Here is an 18,582-nt window from a genome sequence, read left to right as displayed (position 1 = left end):
AGGTGCCATCTGAGGTGACCTCATTAAACCACTGAGAGTCCAACACGGGCAGACATACCCCCATAAGGCTAAATCCTATGGCATCCATACGCTACAGAAATCCCCTGTAAAAGTCCCCTTCCTAGACCCTCTAGAAAATGTTAATAGATCAAGTCCCCCAGTTCTTTCTCATTTCATCTGCAGACGCTTTCTCTCTCACTGGTCCCAGGACACTTTGGTGAGTGAGAATTCAGTTCTATTACTCTCCAGGAATCCCATTCTTGACTGGAGGTTGGTGAATCCAAGACTGTAAAGCCATGACAATCTTTTATAATAGCAGCCTCCAAAAAGCCACTTTCTTTCTCACGGGCTTTCAAGGTCTGGAAGATCTCCATGGCTGGATCTCTATTCCCTTCTGCTTCATCTACTTCACAGTTATTGTAGGAAACCTTACTATCCTCCACGTCATCCATACTGATGTCACCCTCCATGAACCTATGTACTATTTCTTGGCCATGCTGGCCCTGACAGACTTGGGCCTTTGTCTATCTACACTGCCCACTGTGTTGGGCATCTTCTGGTTTGATGCCAGAGAGATTGGCATCCCCGCCTGCTTTACTCAGCTCTTCTTCATCCATACCTTGTCTCTGGTAGAGTCTTCAGTTCTACTGTCCATGTCCATTGACTGCTATGTGGCCATCTGCAACCCACTGCGCTACTCCACAGTCTTGACACCCGCACGTATTGTCAAGATGGGACTGAGCTCAATGCTTAGAAGTGCCCTCCTCATCCTGCCCCTGCCATTCCTCCTTAAACGCTTCCAGTACTGCCGCTCCCATATGCTGGCCCATGCCTATTGTCTGCACCTAGAGATCATGAAGCTGGCCTGCTCTAGCATCATTGTCAATCACATATATGGGCTCTTTGTTGTGGCCTGCACTGTTGGCGTGGATTCACTGCTCATCTTCCTCTCCTATGCCCTCATCCTCCGCACTGTGCTAAGCATTGCCTCCCGCCAGGAGCGACTTCAAGCCCTCAACACTTGTGTCTCCCACATCTGTGCCGTGCTGCTCTTCTACATTCCCATGATTGGCTTGTCTCTTGCGCACCGCTTTGGTGAACATCTGCCCCATATTGTACACCTCCTCATGTCTTATGTGTATCTACTGGTACCACCTCTCATGAATCCCATTGTTTATAGTATCAAGACCAAGCAAATCCGCATCCACATTGCTAAGAAGTTTGAATTTGTAAAAGCCTTTAGGGGTTTTCGATAAGATGGGTTAAGATGAAGGGAGGGAGTTCAGGGCATCAAGTCTATTGATATTTTTAGTTTCCGGTGAATCAATAGCAGATTACATCCTCAAGCAGCTTCTAGAAACTTCCTGGTGATTCCAGCTTGTTCCTCAGCTGCTTTTCAGAAAGTCAACAGTAACTTGCTGGAAAATTTCATCAGTCTTCCTGGAAAATTTCATCAGTCTTCCAACAAGTGGTTCTCCACCAACCAGCTCTAGCCTAATTGTGAACAAGCTTTCGCTCAGAAACCTAGGGAACTCTCTGTCATTCAATGAACTTCACTCACATTCTCTCCATCAACAACCAAATGCTAGCCATGGGGTTGGTTCTTCCTCTGAAAACTTGTTTCTTCCTTGGAGACTCTCCCTCAGCCCTAGAGTACCCTTTATGATTCTTTCTTTCCCACTCTTAGTTGATTCCCTGTTACTGTAATCTCTTGTTAATGAATAAATTAAACTTTTCTGTTAAATTCCTGTGTGGTTTTTTTCTTCTGATTGGACCCTAACTAACACACCACTCAAAGTAAGTTCTTTGTTTTATCAGCTCTACTCCTCATTTTGATCTAGTATCTTAAAGGAACCAGTTAGTATCTAGGAACTGTGAATTGCCAGATGAATCCTATTTCTGTGTGAAACTCAAACTATCTGGTCTCAGATTCATCTCTTCTATGCCTCAGCCAACTCAAGTTGAAGATTTCTTCCAGAATCTTCCAGAGTCTTTGTACTACCCTTAGACTCATATCTATTGAATAATTCTTACAAAACTAAGTTTCAGAAGGCAGGATGAGAGCAACTTAAAACCAAAGTTGATAAAAAAAAAAAAAAAAGTAATAATAACATCTTATGTTGATGCCTGGATGTACATTCAAAATTTTGTCAGAGGATTTGGGAACATTCTTTAATATGTATACATTTTAACTTTTAAAATAAATAGAACAGCCTGTATTTCCTCCCCCACCTCCATCTTTCTTACTGATTAGCTGGGAAATAACAATAAAAAATAATAATTACAATTGTAGTAATAGCACCTAACAATTATTGAGCATCTACTATATACTACAGAATGTCTCGAAGTGCTTGCATGCAATATCCAATTTGACTGTCCTTTAAAAATTAAGATGGCAGCGTCAAAATTTTAAAATAAGATTTTTCAGTTAAAAAACTACTACAGGAAGGTATTCTCCAGGTAGCAGCTAAGTGACTGCTATATCCTGATTATATTATTGAGACATCAAAATTATGAATTTTCTGCTATGTAGAACTATAACCTATGATCCAGATCAAGAATTGGCATGTTTATTTCTGAAGAATGTCCTCCCAGACACTTAAGTAGGGTAGAAAAGACCTCAGTAGGAGTTAAAAAGGTATGCCTTATAAAAACTTCAAGAATGTTAGTGGAAAAGCATGCCTATAAGACACATTTTAAATGGTCATGGCATTTACCTACTTACTACAACAGTATCATTTTGTTAAAATTTTAATTTTTCAAACTATTTTTACTCAGTGCTATCTTACCATTTAAGATAGACAATTTCCTTTTAATTCTCATATAATCCCTTTAGATTGGAGGTTCAATGAGGTCAGTTACTATAGCCAATATCATATATAATAAATGGAAAACTCAAAAACCACATTCAGGTCTGTCAGATCTCAAAACCTAAACTTTTGGCATTATGCTGTTGAAAGTTTATGGACTCTAGTTTTCCCACATATGCTAACATTTCAGATGAATGGACATCTATTTGCCTCAGTAGAGACAAAGGGGAAAAAAGGATGTGAAATAGCATGGCATATTCCTGGGAACTATACATAGTGGGCATTCTGTAAATATAGATGGGAAACAACTTTACTCACACAACTAGGGTGCACAGGAGGAGAAATATTGCTTATTTTCTTTCTTTCTTTTTTTAAGATTTTATTTGTTTATTTGACAGACAGAGATCACAAGTAGGCAGAGAGGCAGGCAGAGAGAGAGGGGGAAGCAGGCTCCCCGCTGAGCAGAGAGCCCAATGCGGGGCTCGATACTAGAACCCTGGGATCATAACCCGAGCTTAAGGCAGGGGCTTTACCCCACTAAGCCACCCAGGTGTCCTGCTTATTTTTTTTCTAAATCATCTGTCTTCTTCATAAACATCTGCCAACTAAATACATGGAAAAATTGTAACAACAAGAATTTAAAAACCATGCTGAAATTAAAAACAAACAAACAAAAAAACAAGATGAATTTTTGCATCAGTTTGTCTAAGTTCCATCCAATAATATTCTCTTTAGGTCCCTTTAGTGTCTCCCAGCTGGTATCTCCTCCAGGTAGCATCTTTTTGTACAAGGTATTCCCTTATATTCTGCCTCTATCTTGTTTCTTTTCCCTGCCCTTTCTGGGCTAGGAGATATGGACACTTTTTGGGGGGGAGGGAGGAGTCTCTTCCTACATCATATCCTATTTTTCCCTCAAAGAACCTGAATAGCTAAGATTTAAATAAGGCAGGATATCTTCCCTGTAATACGATCAAATTCTATGCTCCTTCTAATCAAAGCTGTTCAAAGACTAAATCAGTCTCCCCCCCTCCATAACATCTGAGACTCAAACCTATTTTCTTCCAAAACATAATGAACACTACTTTTTTTTTTTCAGTACTTGGACTCAGAGACTATAAATAAATATTGCTTCTGTGTTTTTATGGAGGGGGGAGTCATTTCTGTTATAAAATATTTGTTAAAGGGGTGGAAAAAAAGACTGGATGATAAGATACATGTTATGTATACATATACATGTTATGGGCTGAATTGTGCCCCCCATTCATATGGTGAAATCCCAGCCCTCAATACCTCAGAATGTAACTGATTTGGAGGTAAGGTCTTTTGGAAGCCATTAAGTTAAACTCGGGCTTTCAGAGTTGGCCCTAAGCCAGTATGACTCATATCTTTATAAGAAGAGAAAGAGACATCAAAGATATTCATACACAGAAGAAAGGCCACGTGAGAAGACAGAGAGAAGTTGGCCATTTGCACTCCAGGGAGAGGGGCCTTGGAAGAAACCAAACCATCAACACCTTGATGTTGGACTTTGCTGGCCTCAAGAACCATGAGAAAATAAATTTCTGTTGTTAAGCCAACTAGTCTGTGGTATTTTGTTATGGTGGTCCTAGCAAACTAACAAGAGGTAACTGTATTTTGAAATGAATTCCAGGTAAAAGGTGAAGAAGCATTTTTAATTATAGAGGGAATAAAAAAACTCTGGAATCAGAACTGAAAACAAATCATAAGGACAAGGATATATGAAAAATCTTAGACTTTTGTGGTTATCACTAATGTTAGTTTTTGATTCTGCATTATAGGGATAAGGCCCAGGAATCTGCATTTTAACAAGCATTACAGGTGATTCTGATCCTGATTATCTGGGGACTCTGATTTGAGAAATATTGCTTCACAACACTCAAGTGTGTCTACAATATGCTTGACCAAAAATTAATGGAATGTGGCCACAAGAGGAATCCCAGAACATTCTAAGGAGACCAATCAGGCCAATTAATTGGAATAACCTCTTATGGTTAGCGAGGGGATCTGGACATTCCTTAATATTTATACTTTATATTCCCAAATTAGATTCAAGTAGCTGGACACTAATTAGGTGAGTAATGAAAATACTGAAACAGCCTCCACGCCTCCCTCTAAAACGTCTTGCCTGTCAGCTTTCAAAGTCTAAAAAATGGATGATTAGTTCCTCATATCCCTGTATTGACGTATAAAACTCCCTGGTTTAACTATACTTTACAGGGGCTCATGTTGCCTAGAAGGCTATAAGAATGAATTTGTTTCTCCAATTAGCTCCTGTATGTCTAGAAACATTAAGGCTGAGTTCTGTGTCTGTGTAGATCAGAGACAGGAAGAGAAAATGGAGTCTCTCAATGTAAGCAGGAGTCAGGAATATATATTTATATTCATACACACACATACACACACACACACACACACATACATCCATACACACACACACACACACACATCCATACACACACACACACACACACACACACACATATTTAAGGTTATTGGGGCACCAAAACTCAAAGCTGTCACAATATATCCAGGAACTTGGTCTGACTCCTTTCTTCTCCTTTAGTGATGGAGGAAGCACTGAAATTAAAAAGGCCCTTTTAAGGTTACATAAGGTTATGTATATCCACAATACACATTGTCACAGCTGATGTGCATTAACTATAGAGTTATGATATATCATATATAAAACACTAACACTAACACCCACTCTGCTTCCCCGAAGTTATGGAGTTGTTCAAAATCTCATGAGATCTTTAAAAAGTAGCTACACTGTGTGACATCTTCTGGGCTTTTCATGTAGATATCTCATAAGACTCTTCTCTTCTCTTTCCCTTATTCCCAGAGTATAAGATAATGAGGTCCAGGGAGCCAGTCCTAGTAGGGAATTCATTAAAGATTCCTGAAAGAATCTTAGTGGGGACCTCAGACAATTTCATAAAAATCAGAGAATTCAAAGCCCACATTCCAGTCTCTCCATATGCCCAAGAGCCTCTAGTATTAACATTCCTTCTCCCCCATTGCAAGACCCAGAGGCTCTAGACCTAGCTTTGGTATGTGAGACAAATTTGTAGAGCCAAGAGGAGGTCCCAGAAAGCTCAGCCTGAGCTCTGGAGAAGGAGGGGAGAGAAGGACCTTTGAGGCACAAGAAAGGCTATAGAGGGTGCCTGTGGAAGATGGTGACTACTGCAGTCAGATCTCGCTCACCAAACCCTGGTCTGATTTTAGCACTAGCTTAGCAAAGATACAACAGCTTTCTCGCACTCAATTCACTTCCTTTGTCTCCTGCCCAGAAGCAGAGTGATCCTCTGAAAGAAAAGCTTGTCTGTCACATGAAAGGACATTTTCTTGGGTGACCATGGAGTCCGAGTGATAGAATTGGAAGCAGCCACTGAACTTGCCCAAAACCCCTAGGAAGTATTCTTCAAGAACAACTGAGAGCTGGCCATTTGCTAAATTTCCAACTTCCTTCTACTCCAGACAGCTGCTTTTTCAACTGGTCAGGAACAATGAAATCCTCACCAAATCTGATAATTGAAGCTCTGAAGACCTTTAAATAAGAAGTCCTTAGAAAAGTTACCTCACTAAGATCTCCCCAGACAACAAGCTAAAGGTGATCTTTCCCAGGCAGATACCTCCTACTTCACTACTCTCGATTTTCTTTTATGTCCAGGTCTCTTCCTTCAACTTCCTTCAACACTCTCTCTCCGATCCCTATTCTGCCCTATGTCTTTTAAAATGTGACGCACAAACTCTGATTCCAAAAAGAGTCATCTTGAGCTAAAAGAAGGTGGGGCACAAAGGCTATTTCTATTATTTGTCATTCAATCTTCACCCATTTCAGGCTGTCTCAGCTTAAAAGCTGCCCAGAATGCTCCTTGGAACTCCAGAGATTTAAGTTTGAATTCCAGCTCTGTCAGTGATTGACGGTATGACTTAATGGACATCATCAAATTCTGTAAGCCTCTCCTCATTTGCAAATCAAGGTAATAATATTAACTTGCAAGGTTTTTTTGCAATGTTATTTCTTTTGCAATGCTTCTAACACAGCGTCTGACAAACAGTAGATGTGTACCAGGTATTATAAATAAACTTTTATATTATTAAACAATATATATTCTTTCTTTACTACCTGTTTCATTTTTATGTCAAAAGATTTCCTGCCTTAAGTTTTATGACTTATATTGTTAACCACCATGTAGCTTTCCTGTCATATAACAGGTAAGTTTATCACAGCTCTTCTGAATTCACTTTGATGAAGGAGGTGGTGATCACTGACCATGGCAGAAGCAGAAGCTGAGGAACAACACACAAGAGCCAATCTGACCTTCAAGTGGACAGTGAGTTAATGACACTGGCAACTAATTTCACTGGTGTTTGGAGTGAGGAAGAAAATGTCTACATATATATTTGCATGTATGTCTTTAGTAAGTTTATTATTAACTTAGCTAAATAGCCAGAACATTTTTGGAGGTCTATTAAGCCCCTGATCTTATGCTCACTGCTTCTAGTTGACAGTGAATTGTTCTCTATGCAGGAAGAAAGTGTAATGGTTGTTGAGATCCAGGAATCTAGAGAAAAATTAGTTCAAATCTCATTTTGGCCATTTATTATATCTTTGATCTTAGAAATATTAATTTTCTCTAATTCTCTGTTTCTTCATCTATAATATGGTATTATTAATAGAACTTTATTCACAAGATTTTTTAAAGCAATAAAATATACACCAAGTTAGTAACAGCTAACTAAATAATTTAACTTTCATTCATGCATTAAAAAAAATCCTGAAGGCCTAGCCACTGTCTTTACAAAAATAAACAAAGCAAAGCCCCTGCCCTTTTTAATCTCACATTCTAGTGGTGTTAGGAATTAGAAGTGGGCAGATGACTGCTCTGAAACTCAGGAGGCTTAAACAGGCATAAGACCTCTTCCCAGTAACTATACTCTCATGAACCTTCGTTTCCTTACCTAGAGAATATGTCCTACCAGCATTATTGCCTTCTATTCTGTGGACTCTCATGGACTCTGTCTTGCAATTGGGGGTGTAGTCATGGTTGATGCTTCAGTCTTTTCCCCCACCTAGGTTCATAGCAGTTGAATTCTAGATCTCTAGGGGATGTAGTTTACTGACTGATAGGAGAATCAGAGCTTTGATATGGTACTTCGGCAATCAAGAATCACTTTACAGACAGCCATTCATTCACTCTCCAGTTCTAACTGCAATTATGTGAGCTGAGTAGCACATATGAGCCGTCTAGATCAAGCTAGGCTTCCATATGAGATGAGGTAAGAAGATGAATGAAGGACTCATCTGTGTTTACACTTAGCAATTGTATGTAGCTGATGAAGTCAAGCAGAAGTAGAAAAGAAAGAAAGAAAGAAAGAGAAGAGGAAGAAGGATAGAAAGGAGGAAGGAAAGAAAGGAAGAGAAGAGAAGGCATAGAGGGGGAGGGAGGGAGTAAGGAAGGAAAGAGATAAAATAATAGCAAAGGAAGTAAAGTAAGAGAAGGGAAGCGAAGAGAAGCTGAAAGAAATTTTGGAACTCTCGTTCTTGTGGAAAAGAGGAAGGTGAGAAGTGTTTAAAGATCTCCTCAAAAGGGATAGGCAAAGTTAGGTATAACCAACAAGAATAATGAAGAGTGTCAGATATCTTAGCTTGAAGGAGAAAAAAAGAAAAAAAATTCTAAAACAATGTTTAAAGGGAATAAGGGGCCAGAAAGAAATGACCTCTGGAAGAGCTGTATAATTCTAGTCCTAGTTGATTCTAATGTTTTGTTTGGTTTGTTTTCTAATTTCTTCCCAGGGACAATCCCTAGCTTTTTCTGAATTCATTTCAAGAATTTGGAGGGAATCCAATTTTCCTCTTCCCTCCACACACAATGACTTTGGGATCCCTGGAAAGCAACCGCAACATTTCCTCCACCTTTCTGCTGAGTGGCATTCCTGGGTTGGAGCACATGCACATCTGGATCTCCATCCCATTGTGCCTTATATACCTGGTTTCCATCCTGGGGAACTGTACAATCCTTTTTATCATTAAAACAGAGCCCTCACTCCATGAACCTATGTACCTTTTCTTGTCCATGCTGGCTCTGACTGACCTGGGTCTGTCTCTTTGCACCCTCCCTACAGTACTAGGCATCTTTTGGATTGGGGCACGAGATATTGGTCATGATGCCTGTTTTGCTCAGCTCTTTTTCATTCACTGCTTGTCCTTCCTGGAGTCTTCTGTGTTACTCTCCATGGCCTTTGACCGCTTTGTAGCCATCTGTCTCCCCTTGCACTATGCTTCCATTCTCACCAACACAGTCATTGTCAGGATTGGCCTGGTTTCCCTGGGCCGCAGTGTAGCACTCATTTTCCCATTGCCTTTTATGCTCAAAAGATTCCCTTATTGTGGGTCCCCGGTTCTCTCACATTCTTATTGCCTCCACCAGGAAGTGATGAAATTGGCCTGTGCAGACATCAAAGCCAATAGCATCTATGGCATGTTTGTCATTGTTTCGACCGTAGGTATAGACTCACTGCTCATTCTCTTCTCCTATGCCCTGATCTTGCGTACTGTGCTGTCTATTGCATCCAAAACTGAGAGATTCAAAACTCTTAACACCTGTGTTTCCCACATATGTGCTGTACTCCTCTTCTACACTCCCATGATTGGCTTGTCTGTCATCCATCGCTTTGGGAAGCAGGCACCTCATCTGGTCCAGGTGATCATGGGCTTTGTGTACCTCCTATTCCCTCCCCTGATGAACCCCATTGTCTACAGTGTGAAGACCAAACAGATCCGAGATCGCATAACCCATGCCTTTTGTTGTTAGTTGGGTCTAGTCTTAGAAGCACTAATTCCTTAAGTGTAGCCTTACTCCTTCCTTCATCTTTTATAATATCCAATGTGCATGAAATGGAGGAGACAATTATTTATGTACTTAACAAATACATGAAGGAATGATCAGAAGTCACAGATCTTGCAGAATTATCTTTGCCCTGATTGGGGCAGTATGACATGGCAGATTGTATTTTTCCAAAAATGGCCAAAGAGGTAATTCTAATCCTACATTTTCCTCCTGAAAATTGTTGCTCCCCCATCAAGAGATGGAGTCCATTTTTTCTCTCCTTGTAACTGTGTAGGACTTGGTAACTGCCTCAATGAATTGAATGTTTAGGAAGTGATCTTGTAGGACTGCTGAGGGTAGGTCACAAAAGGTGATATGTTTTAGACAGGTATATGCTTCCCCTACACTCTCTCTCTCCCTCCTTTTCTATCTTTATTTCTATTTCCATCTATACCTCTATCTCACTCAATGCTTGCTTTTTGAACAAAGCCTGTGAATACCATACCAAGAGGAAGCTGAGACCACAGGGAGAAGCCACATGTAAATATCCCAGCCAATAGACCAAGCTAAGGTCTCAGCCTTAGTTGGATCATTATCATCTACTAGTGAGTAAATAAATCTTCATATTATCCCAAACCCCATTTTCCCCACCTTTCCAGGTGGTACCAAATAAAATAATCAACCCTACTCTGAACCTAGCCCAAGCTGCAGATTTGCAAACTCAATAAATGTTTGTTTGCTTGTTTGTTTTTTAAGACACTAAATTTGGGGATGGTTTATTATATAGTCATATGTTAATTGGGTTGCTCAAAATAAAAAGAAGTTGATGTAGGAGCAAAAAGAGAAATATCTTCTTTCAGTTGGGGGAAACAATGTCAGGAAAGATTTCCTTGAGTTGGCACAGTGTAAGAAACATACTGGAGTTTGGCAATCAAACAGGAAAATTATGGTCTTATCTGAAGGAATAGAATGTACAAAACTGAGGCAGAGGTGAGAGAGAGAATAATGCATCTAAATAAATATTTGAAGTTGTTTCTATTGTCATTGTTCCCTAGCATGTCAGAGAAAAGTAGAGAACAGGAGAGTGAAGGAAGGGGAGGTGATAAGTAGAAAAAAGTTGAGGCACTGACCATACCAGAAAAATCATAAACCTGTGAATCAAAAAGAGATAATTTCTTATACCCTCTTATCTGTCCACTACAATTTTGCCACCACTTTGCCCAAGAAAAAAATATATATATCTTTCAAGACATAAATGTGAGAACTAAAACCATAAAAATCCTAGAAGAGAGCCTAGGCAGTAATTTCTCTGACATCAGCCACAACAACATTTTTCTAAATATGTCACCTGAGCCAAGGGAAATAAAAACAAAAATAAACTATTGGGACTACCTCAAAAAAAAAAATAATTTCTGCATAGTGAAGGAAACAATCAACAAAATTAAAAGGCAACCTACTGAATGGGAGAAGATATTTGCAAATGATATAGTTGATAAGGGGTCAGTATCCAAATTATATAAAGAACTGATAAAAATCAACACCCAAAACCAAATCATGCAATTAAAAATAGGCAGAAGGCATGAAAACATACGGATGACCAACAGACACATGAAAAGATGCTCAACATCACTCATCATCAGGGAAATACAAATCAAAACTACAATGAGATATCACCTCACACTTGTCAGAATGGTTAAAATAAAAAATACAAGAAACAACAAGTGTTGGCAAGGATATGAAGAAATAGGAACACTCTTATACTGTTGGTGGGAACGCAAACTGGTGCAGCCACTGTGGAAAACAATACGGAGGTTTCTCAAAAAGTTAAAAATAAAACTATTCTATAATCCAGTAATTGCACCACAGGGTATTTACCCCCAAAATCAAAAACACTGATACAAAGTATAGAAATAACCCAAGTGTCCATCAATAGATGAATGGATAAAAAAGCCATAAAAAAGAATGAAATCTTGCCATTTACAACAGCATGAATGGAGCTAGAGAGTATAATGCTAAGTGAAATGCTAAGTGAAATAAGCTAAGTGAAATAAATGCTAAGTGAAATAAGACAAAGAAAAATTCCATATGATTTCACTCATATGCAGAATCTAAGGAACAATGCAAAGGAAAAAAAGAAGAGAGACAAAGCAAGAAACAGACTCTTAACAATAGAGAAGAAATTCATGGTTACCAGAGGGGAAATAGGTGGGGTGATGGGTTAAGTAGATGATGGAGACTACAAAGTACACTTATTGTGATATGCATGGAATAATGTATAGAATTGTTGAATCAATATATTATACACCTGAAAAGAATATAACACTGTATGTTAACTATACTGGAATTAAAATAAAAATTTTTAAAAATTATCTTTTGAGTAGTATATGTCAATACAGTGTTTGTAATTTTGTCTTGGAGGTATTTGTGAGGAAAGCAAGTCTGGATAAAATGCTGCTAAGTAGGGTTTTAGACATCTAGAGGGAAGATTGAGGATGTCATGTTCCTGCACAGTGCAGGATCAAGAAAGGGAGTGGCAAAGGGCCAAAGATAAAACATCTACTACAGGGGTACCTGGGTAACTTGATGGTTTGGCATCTGTTTTGGCTGGGGTCGTGATCCCAGGGTCCTGGGATTGACCCCTACATCAGGCTCACTGGTTGGCAGGTAGCCTGCTTCTCCCTCTCTCTCTACAGTCCCCCTGCTTATGCCCTCTCATTCTCTCTGTCAAATAAATAAAGAAAATCTTAAAAAAACAAAAAACCTCTACTACAAGGTTTATGTGAAGTCAGTTCCCATTTGAAGTTGGGCTTAATATGATGCTATCTAGCACACCTGACATTTAACTCTTAACAGGTTATGCCTTCCACAACCAGTGCCTCATTCTGCAATGAGGGATATACGTGAACCTTGGGTGTTACACGTGGAAGATCCAAGGGTACTTATGCAAAACAAAATAAAATATAATATGTGTGTGAGTGTCATGGGTGGTTTGTATTTTGGTTGTCTATATACACACAAAACCTCAGGAAAACCATAAAGCTATATGCCTCTATTTCTATTGGTACCACTTTAAGTCTAATTAATATTATCTCTCACTTGAACTACTGTGTCTCTTCTAACTGTTCTCCTACCTTCCAGTCTTTTCACATTTATTGAGGTATACTTGATGAATAAAGCTTGTATATATTTAAGGTGTACAATATGATATTTTGATATATGAATTGTGAAATGATTATATAATCCTGCTAATTAATATATCATCACATTCCACAGTCCATAATTTTTGTAGTGTGATAAGAACACTTAAGATAAGCTCTCTTGGGGCACCTGGGTGGCTCAATCAGGGAAGCATTCAACTCTTGGTTTCAGCTTAGGACATGATCTCAGGGATCCAACTCCATATTGAGCTCTGTGCTTGATGTGGAGTCTGCTGGAGATTCTCTCTCTTTCTCTCCTTCTGCCACTACTCCTGCTTGTGCATGCTCTTTTCTCTGTCTCTAAATAAATAAAGAAAATCTTTTAAAAAAATATCAACTCTCTTGGCAAATATTAAGTATACAAAACAGTACTATTAATTTATAGTCACCATGCCATATACTATATTTCAAGGAAGGAAGGGATGAAGATTACTTCCTGGTTTGAGTTTTGAAAAATTAAGTATATGAGAGTTCTACTTAGTGAGATAAAGAATACTTTCTAAGGAACAGGCCTAAAGGGAAGAATTAATTTATTGCATTTTGAAGATACTGAGCATCAGCTGTCTACGCAACACAGAGAGTGTGTAGTGGTTAAGAACTCAAGCTCAGGAATAAATAGGCTTGAGATGAATCCAGATTACATCGCTTACTAACTGTGTGTCCAGGAAAGTTTTTTTACTCCTATAAGCTCCTACTTTCTCATCTGCCAAACAGGGATAGATAATAATACCTCCTAATGGGTTAATAGAGGAATAAATGTAATAAGGTACCATTTATTATGTAAAGCATTTGGTATAATATATGGTACTTAGTAAATGATCAATAATTGTGAAGTATTATTATTATCATTATTCTCATTAAAAAGTAAAGTCAATTAAGCATTTGGATCTATGGCCCTGGATCCTAGAAGAGAAGGCCATGGTACAGAAATAAATTCATAACCTGGAATCATATATTAAACCTATAATAAGGCAAGACTACTCTCTCATTTACCTCTCTCAAAGAAAATTTAGAACTGGGAACATAAACTCAAATCCCTCTGAAGGCCACCTAGTAAGGTAAATGAGTGAAGAAAAATTGTGGAAGACAAATAGCAAGTGGTAGGTTATGATCTCTTGGCAAACCCTGTCTTAAGGGACTTAACTACTCAGCTCCAGAATGCTCGGCCGATAGTAATAGATGTGCTGATTTTTAAAAAGAAAATAAATATCAGGTCTTCTGCCCATTTTAAAATCAGATTTTCAGGAGTTTTTCTTGATGCTGAGCTGTAGAAATTCTTTATACATTTTGGATATTAATCCCTTATCAGACATGCCATTTGAAAGTGTCTTCTCCCATTCAGTAGGTTGCCTTTGGCTTTGTTTATGGTTTCCTTCATTGTGCAAAAGCTTTTTATTTTGATGTAGTCCCAATAGTTTATTTTTGCTTTTGTTTCGAAAAGACATCTAGAAAAATGTTTCTACAGCCAATGTCATAGAAATTCCTGTCTGTGTTTTCTTTTAGGAGTTTTATGGTTTCAGGTCTCACTTTAGGTCTCTAATCCATTTTAAATTTATTTTAGTGTATGGTGTTAGAATGTGGCCCAGTTTCATTTTTCTGCATTTAGCTGTCCAGTTTTCCCAGCACCATTTATTGAAAAGACTGTCTTTTCCCCATTGTATATTCTTGTCTCCTTTGTCACAGATTAATTGGCCATAAGTCATTATGTTGTACACCTAAAACTAATATTACGTTGTGGGTCAACTATACTAAAAAAAGGTTAGATAATTAGAAATAATAAAGTATATTATTGTATATGAATAGCACCAAGTCAAAAAGTTGCTTTGAAAAAATACTTGATAAAATATGAAAATAAATTCTTTACAATGTAACACAGAAAACACCCAGGTTCTTATGTAAAATTTCGTGATTTTTGTAAAGGTTGAGAACTAGTTCAATTTTTAAATAATTCACAGTTTTATGAATGAAACAAAGCCTTATTCTGCAAGCTTCGTCCTGTGGACCACCATTTTGCACATCTGGCCTATCATTATCCCCTGAACAGCCAATTCTTTCATTTTTTTCTGTTTTGTTTATATCCTGGAAGATGGCATAACATAAAACTTTAGAACAAAGGCAAGTGGCCCCAAAGAGACCTGAGTTCAGTCCTCAGTCCTGCAATTTTAGTAATCACTTAATTTCTCAAAGCCATAAATTTTGGACAAGAATAATATCCACTTCAGATATTTACCACAAAGATTAAATGAGATACTGTGCATAATGTATTTGGTACAGTATGGAATAAATCATATATCGTTAATTAAGTGTATGCACTATATTTGCCTCTCAGATATCTGGCCTAATTTCTCCAGAACATGAAATTAACTCATCCAAGATCTTATTCCCTCCTACAAATCTGACCACACATGAAGGAGGGTGAAATCCTAGCACCTTCTTTCCTTCATTGTTCATGGTTTCAATTCTTCCACCTACCACATCCAGAACCAACCCTACAGTGCCCTCACCTTTGGAAGGTCTAGAATAAATTAGGTCTGACATGTTCTTTAACTCAAAAAAAGTAATTCTCCTTTCTTCCAATTTCTCCCTTCTTTTACCTCATGGAATTTTTTTCAGAAGTTTTTGGGACTTATAATATCTACTTTAATAAGTTGAAGTTAAGCATCAAAACAAATGACTATATAGAAATACTCTGAAATTCACTTATAACCATTTCAGTTATCATTTGTTGTGTGGCCTTAAGAAAGGCATTGCATTTTTCTGGGCTCTGTTTCTTTATTTGCAAATCAAAAATTCATTGTAATCAATGAATTACATGGCTCCTTCCTATTTGTACATCTTTGTTCTCTACCTGTTGTCTATTTATCCTAGCCTGAGTTTTCATGGTGACCACAGCAAAGAGGTCCAGGTGTTTTCAACCTCTTGACCCAAACTAAGGTAGAAAAAGACACAGCAGCCAGATTGTGGCTGGGCCAGTGGGGGGTGGGGGGTGGTTTTTTAGGACCATAGACTGTTCTTTACCCCAATTGTAGTAAGAGAAAATAAGAGTGTTTTAAGTAAGTGGATAACGTAAGTTGTTTTACAAAAGGTCACTCTGGCTGCAAAGTAGAGAGCAAATTAGAGAGTAAGATTGAAGGAAGGGTCCAAATTAAGACCTGATAAAAACATTCTTGCATGGGAGGATGGTGATTAGGATAAGGATTATGACAGAAGAAATAGATCAGGAAAAACTGATAGATGGGAGAAAAACATCGATAGAATTTCATGTCAGACTGATCAGAATACAACCACAGAGGCCAGAGAAGACACAATCTCTGCTCTGAGAATTATTGAGAGCCCTGTAATTTCCACATTCTGTTCCCAAGGTGCATCCAGAAGCTTGGGACTGCTTGCATCTGGAGGCTGCTGTAACATTGTCTCAACTGCCTGGATGTCAGGTGGCAGTTCTTCTTGCAAAGTCATGGTGGAAAGTCATCAAATCTACAATAAAGTGACTTACAAAGCAATTGGCAAATGGTCGAGGCCATTCCATGGGCTCTATATGCCTGAAGACATCACCTGTATGGTCAGCTTCACTTAAGATTTTTTAGGCTCCACTGGAAGAACAGATGTATACAACCAACATTTGATACTCAGCAAAATTTTGTCACCAAATGACAATAACCTGCATGCTGTTTTTTAAGTACAGAGACTGATTGGAAGTCATCTGAGGACTCTGAAGATCTTTGGAAAAAATCTCCAATGGGAGAGGGTAACAATGAGGATAATAATGAAAGCCAGGGATCAACAAATCTGTTTCTTCTGCTGGGCTTCCAATGGGCAAGTGAGCTTTACCAATGGATCTTGAAGAAATAACTTCATCACAAAGGTTAATTCTGAATTTCTAAGCATATACTCATTTTCCTTAAGGATTGTCTCTCTTTGGGAACGCCGACTGAAAGTAGAATTCTGGAAGAATCTGCACCAAACCCAACATTTGAGTACGTCCCCCTTAAGCATAAAGGGGAAACTGAGCAAGAGCACTGAAGGAGGCAGGCAAACTAGCTTCTTGGTCTACCACTAATCATTCATGCGCGATGGTTAAGTCTGAGCAAGTCATCGACTTGGGGTATCCATTTCCTCCCTTACAGAGTGAAAGGACTGGACTAATTATCTCTAACTTATTTTCTTTGAGTCTAAATTATAATGATGACCATTGAAGCTAATTATTTTTCTGAGGCTATCAATTATACATTTAGATCTCTAAGAAGAAAATAGAGAAAGGCACATTACAGATCTTGTTTTTGACATTATTTTCTTGATTTCCTACAACTGTTCTGGTACACCATGTTTAAGTAGTACTTTTATTTACTATAATTAGAATTTCTAATATATCATAAAATCCAAAGGCAAACAACACTAAGAATATTCCTACATGAAACAAAAACATCTAGTTTATTAATTGAAACAAATTATATGGCACTGTGTAAAATAAAACCAATAAGCCTACAGTTTGGTTTTCCATCCAAAAAAAAAAAAAAGAAAGAATTTCATGTCAGTTTGGATATGGAAAATAAAGTGAGATAGTGGACACTGTCGTAAGAATAGATTTGAGTCGAGAGAAATAACAGTGGAGGCAGTTCTTGGCTTTTCACAAAGCAGACAGCAAAGTTCTGGTGGACTTTATAGACTTTCCGTTAGGCTTGGCATGACTGTAGGACAAGAGCTGCTTGAGGAAGTCATGACATGCTCTAATCTGTGGTGATTAACACAGTATAATTTCAGGCCTCTGTCCACAGAGATGCTCAGGATTTTTTTTTAAAGAATTTATTTATTTATTTTAGAGAGAGAGAAACATGCACATAGGGAGGGGCAAGGAGAGACAGAAACTTCAACAGACTCCTCACTAAGCTCAGCTGGATGCAGGGTTTGATCTCAGGACGCTGAGATTATGACCTGAGCTGAAAAGAAGAGTCAGATGCCTAACCAACTACAACACCCAGGGGCCCCAAAATGCTCAGGGTTTTAAGCTTAGGAAATGAGCAGCAATTTTATTCAATGATGGTCGGTCATGAATTCACAAACTTCTCAACGAATATTGAGTCCTTCTTTGTCCAAGTATGTGTTAAGCAATAGGGATGCAAAAATAAGTAAGGTATACAGACATTTATAGATCATAGGATTTACACTTTGGCAAAAGCAAACAACATTTAAACAATTAAGAGTTAATATTTGGGGGCGCCTGGGTGCTCAGTGGGTTAAGCCTCTGCCTTCAGCTCAGGTCATGATCTCAGGGTCGTGGGATCAAGTCCTGCATTGGGCTCTCTGCTCGGCAGGGAGCCTGCTTCCTCCTCTCTTTCTCTGCTTGCTTCTCTGTTTATTTGTGATCTCTCTCTCTGTCAAATAAATAAATAAATAAATCTTAAAAAAAAAGGAGTTAATATTTGTTGAAATTACATTGTAGAAATCAGTACACTGTGAAAGGGGACAAAATTTAGGTATGAATTTACTGTACTTGGAGTGTCAGCCAGTATTAATAGAGGAAGTATATTCCTACTGAATTGTTAAATGGGAGAAATCTCAAAGAGTTGAAGAAAGGCATTTTTCTTAGCAGAATAATATTCTCCCCAAATTGTCAATGTCTTAATCCCTGAAATTTATGACTATATTACCACGTCTGGCAAAAAACACTCTGTGGATGTAATTAAGGTTAGATACCTTGAGATAGGGAGAGTATCCTAGATT

The 18,582-nt window shown here is 38.3% G+C and overlaps 2 protein-coding genes across 3 annotated transcripts; both read left to right on the top strand.

Annotated features, from left to right (window-relative positions):
• Positions 1 to 296: 296 nt before the first annotated feature.
• LOC116865289 (olfactory receptor 51G1) lies at positions 297 to 1,256 on the top strand. The gene has a single exon (XM_032853566.1). It carries the CDS (start codon positions 297 to 299, stop codon positions 1,254 to 1,256), a length of 960 nt encoding a protein of 319 aa, XP_032709457.1.
• A 7,451-nt stretch (positions 1,257 to 8,707) lies between these two features.
• On the top strand, positions 8,708 to 15,967 carry LOC116865331 (olfactory receptor 51G2). Of its 2 annotated transcripts, XM_032853602.1 has the most exons (2): positions 8,708 to 9,623; positions 15,933 to 15,967. In XM_032853602.1, exons 1-2 carry the CDS (start codon positions 8,708 to 8,710, stop codon positions 15,965 to 15,967), a joined length of 951 nt encoding a protein of 316 aa, XP_032709493.1. The 2 variants fall into 2 exon arrangements, with proteins under 2 accessions (XP_032709493.1, XP_032709494.1); XM_032853603.1 differs by lacking the exon at positions 15,933 to 15,967 and having other exon boundaries at positions 8,708 to 9,649.
• Positions 15,968 to 18,582: the final 2,615 nt, after the last annotated feature.

This window comes from Lontra canadensis, unplaced genomic scaffold, assembly GCF_010015895.1.
Source record: "Lontra canadensis isolate GAN:19392208 unplaced genomic scaffold, GSC_riverotter_1.0 scaffold7, whole genome shotgun sequence".
Taxonomy (NCBI): domain Eukaryota; kingdom Metazoa; phylum Chordata; class Mammalia; order Carnivora; family Mustelidae; genus Lontra; species Lontra canadensis.
Note: the sequence above shows the minus strand (reverse complement) of the source record. Positions and strands in the feature narration are given on the sequence as shown.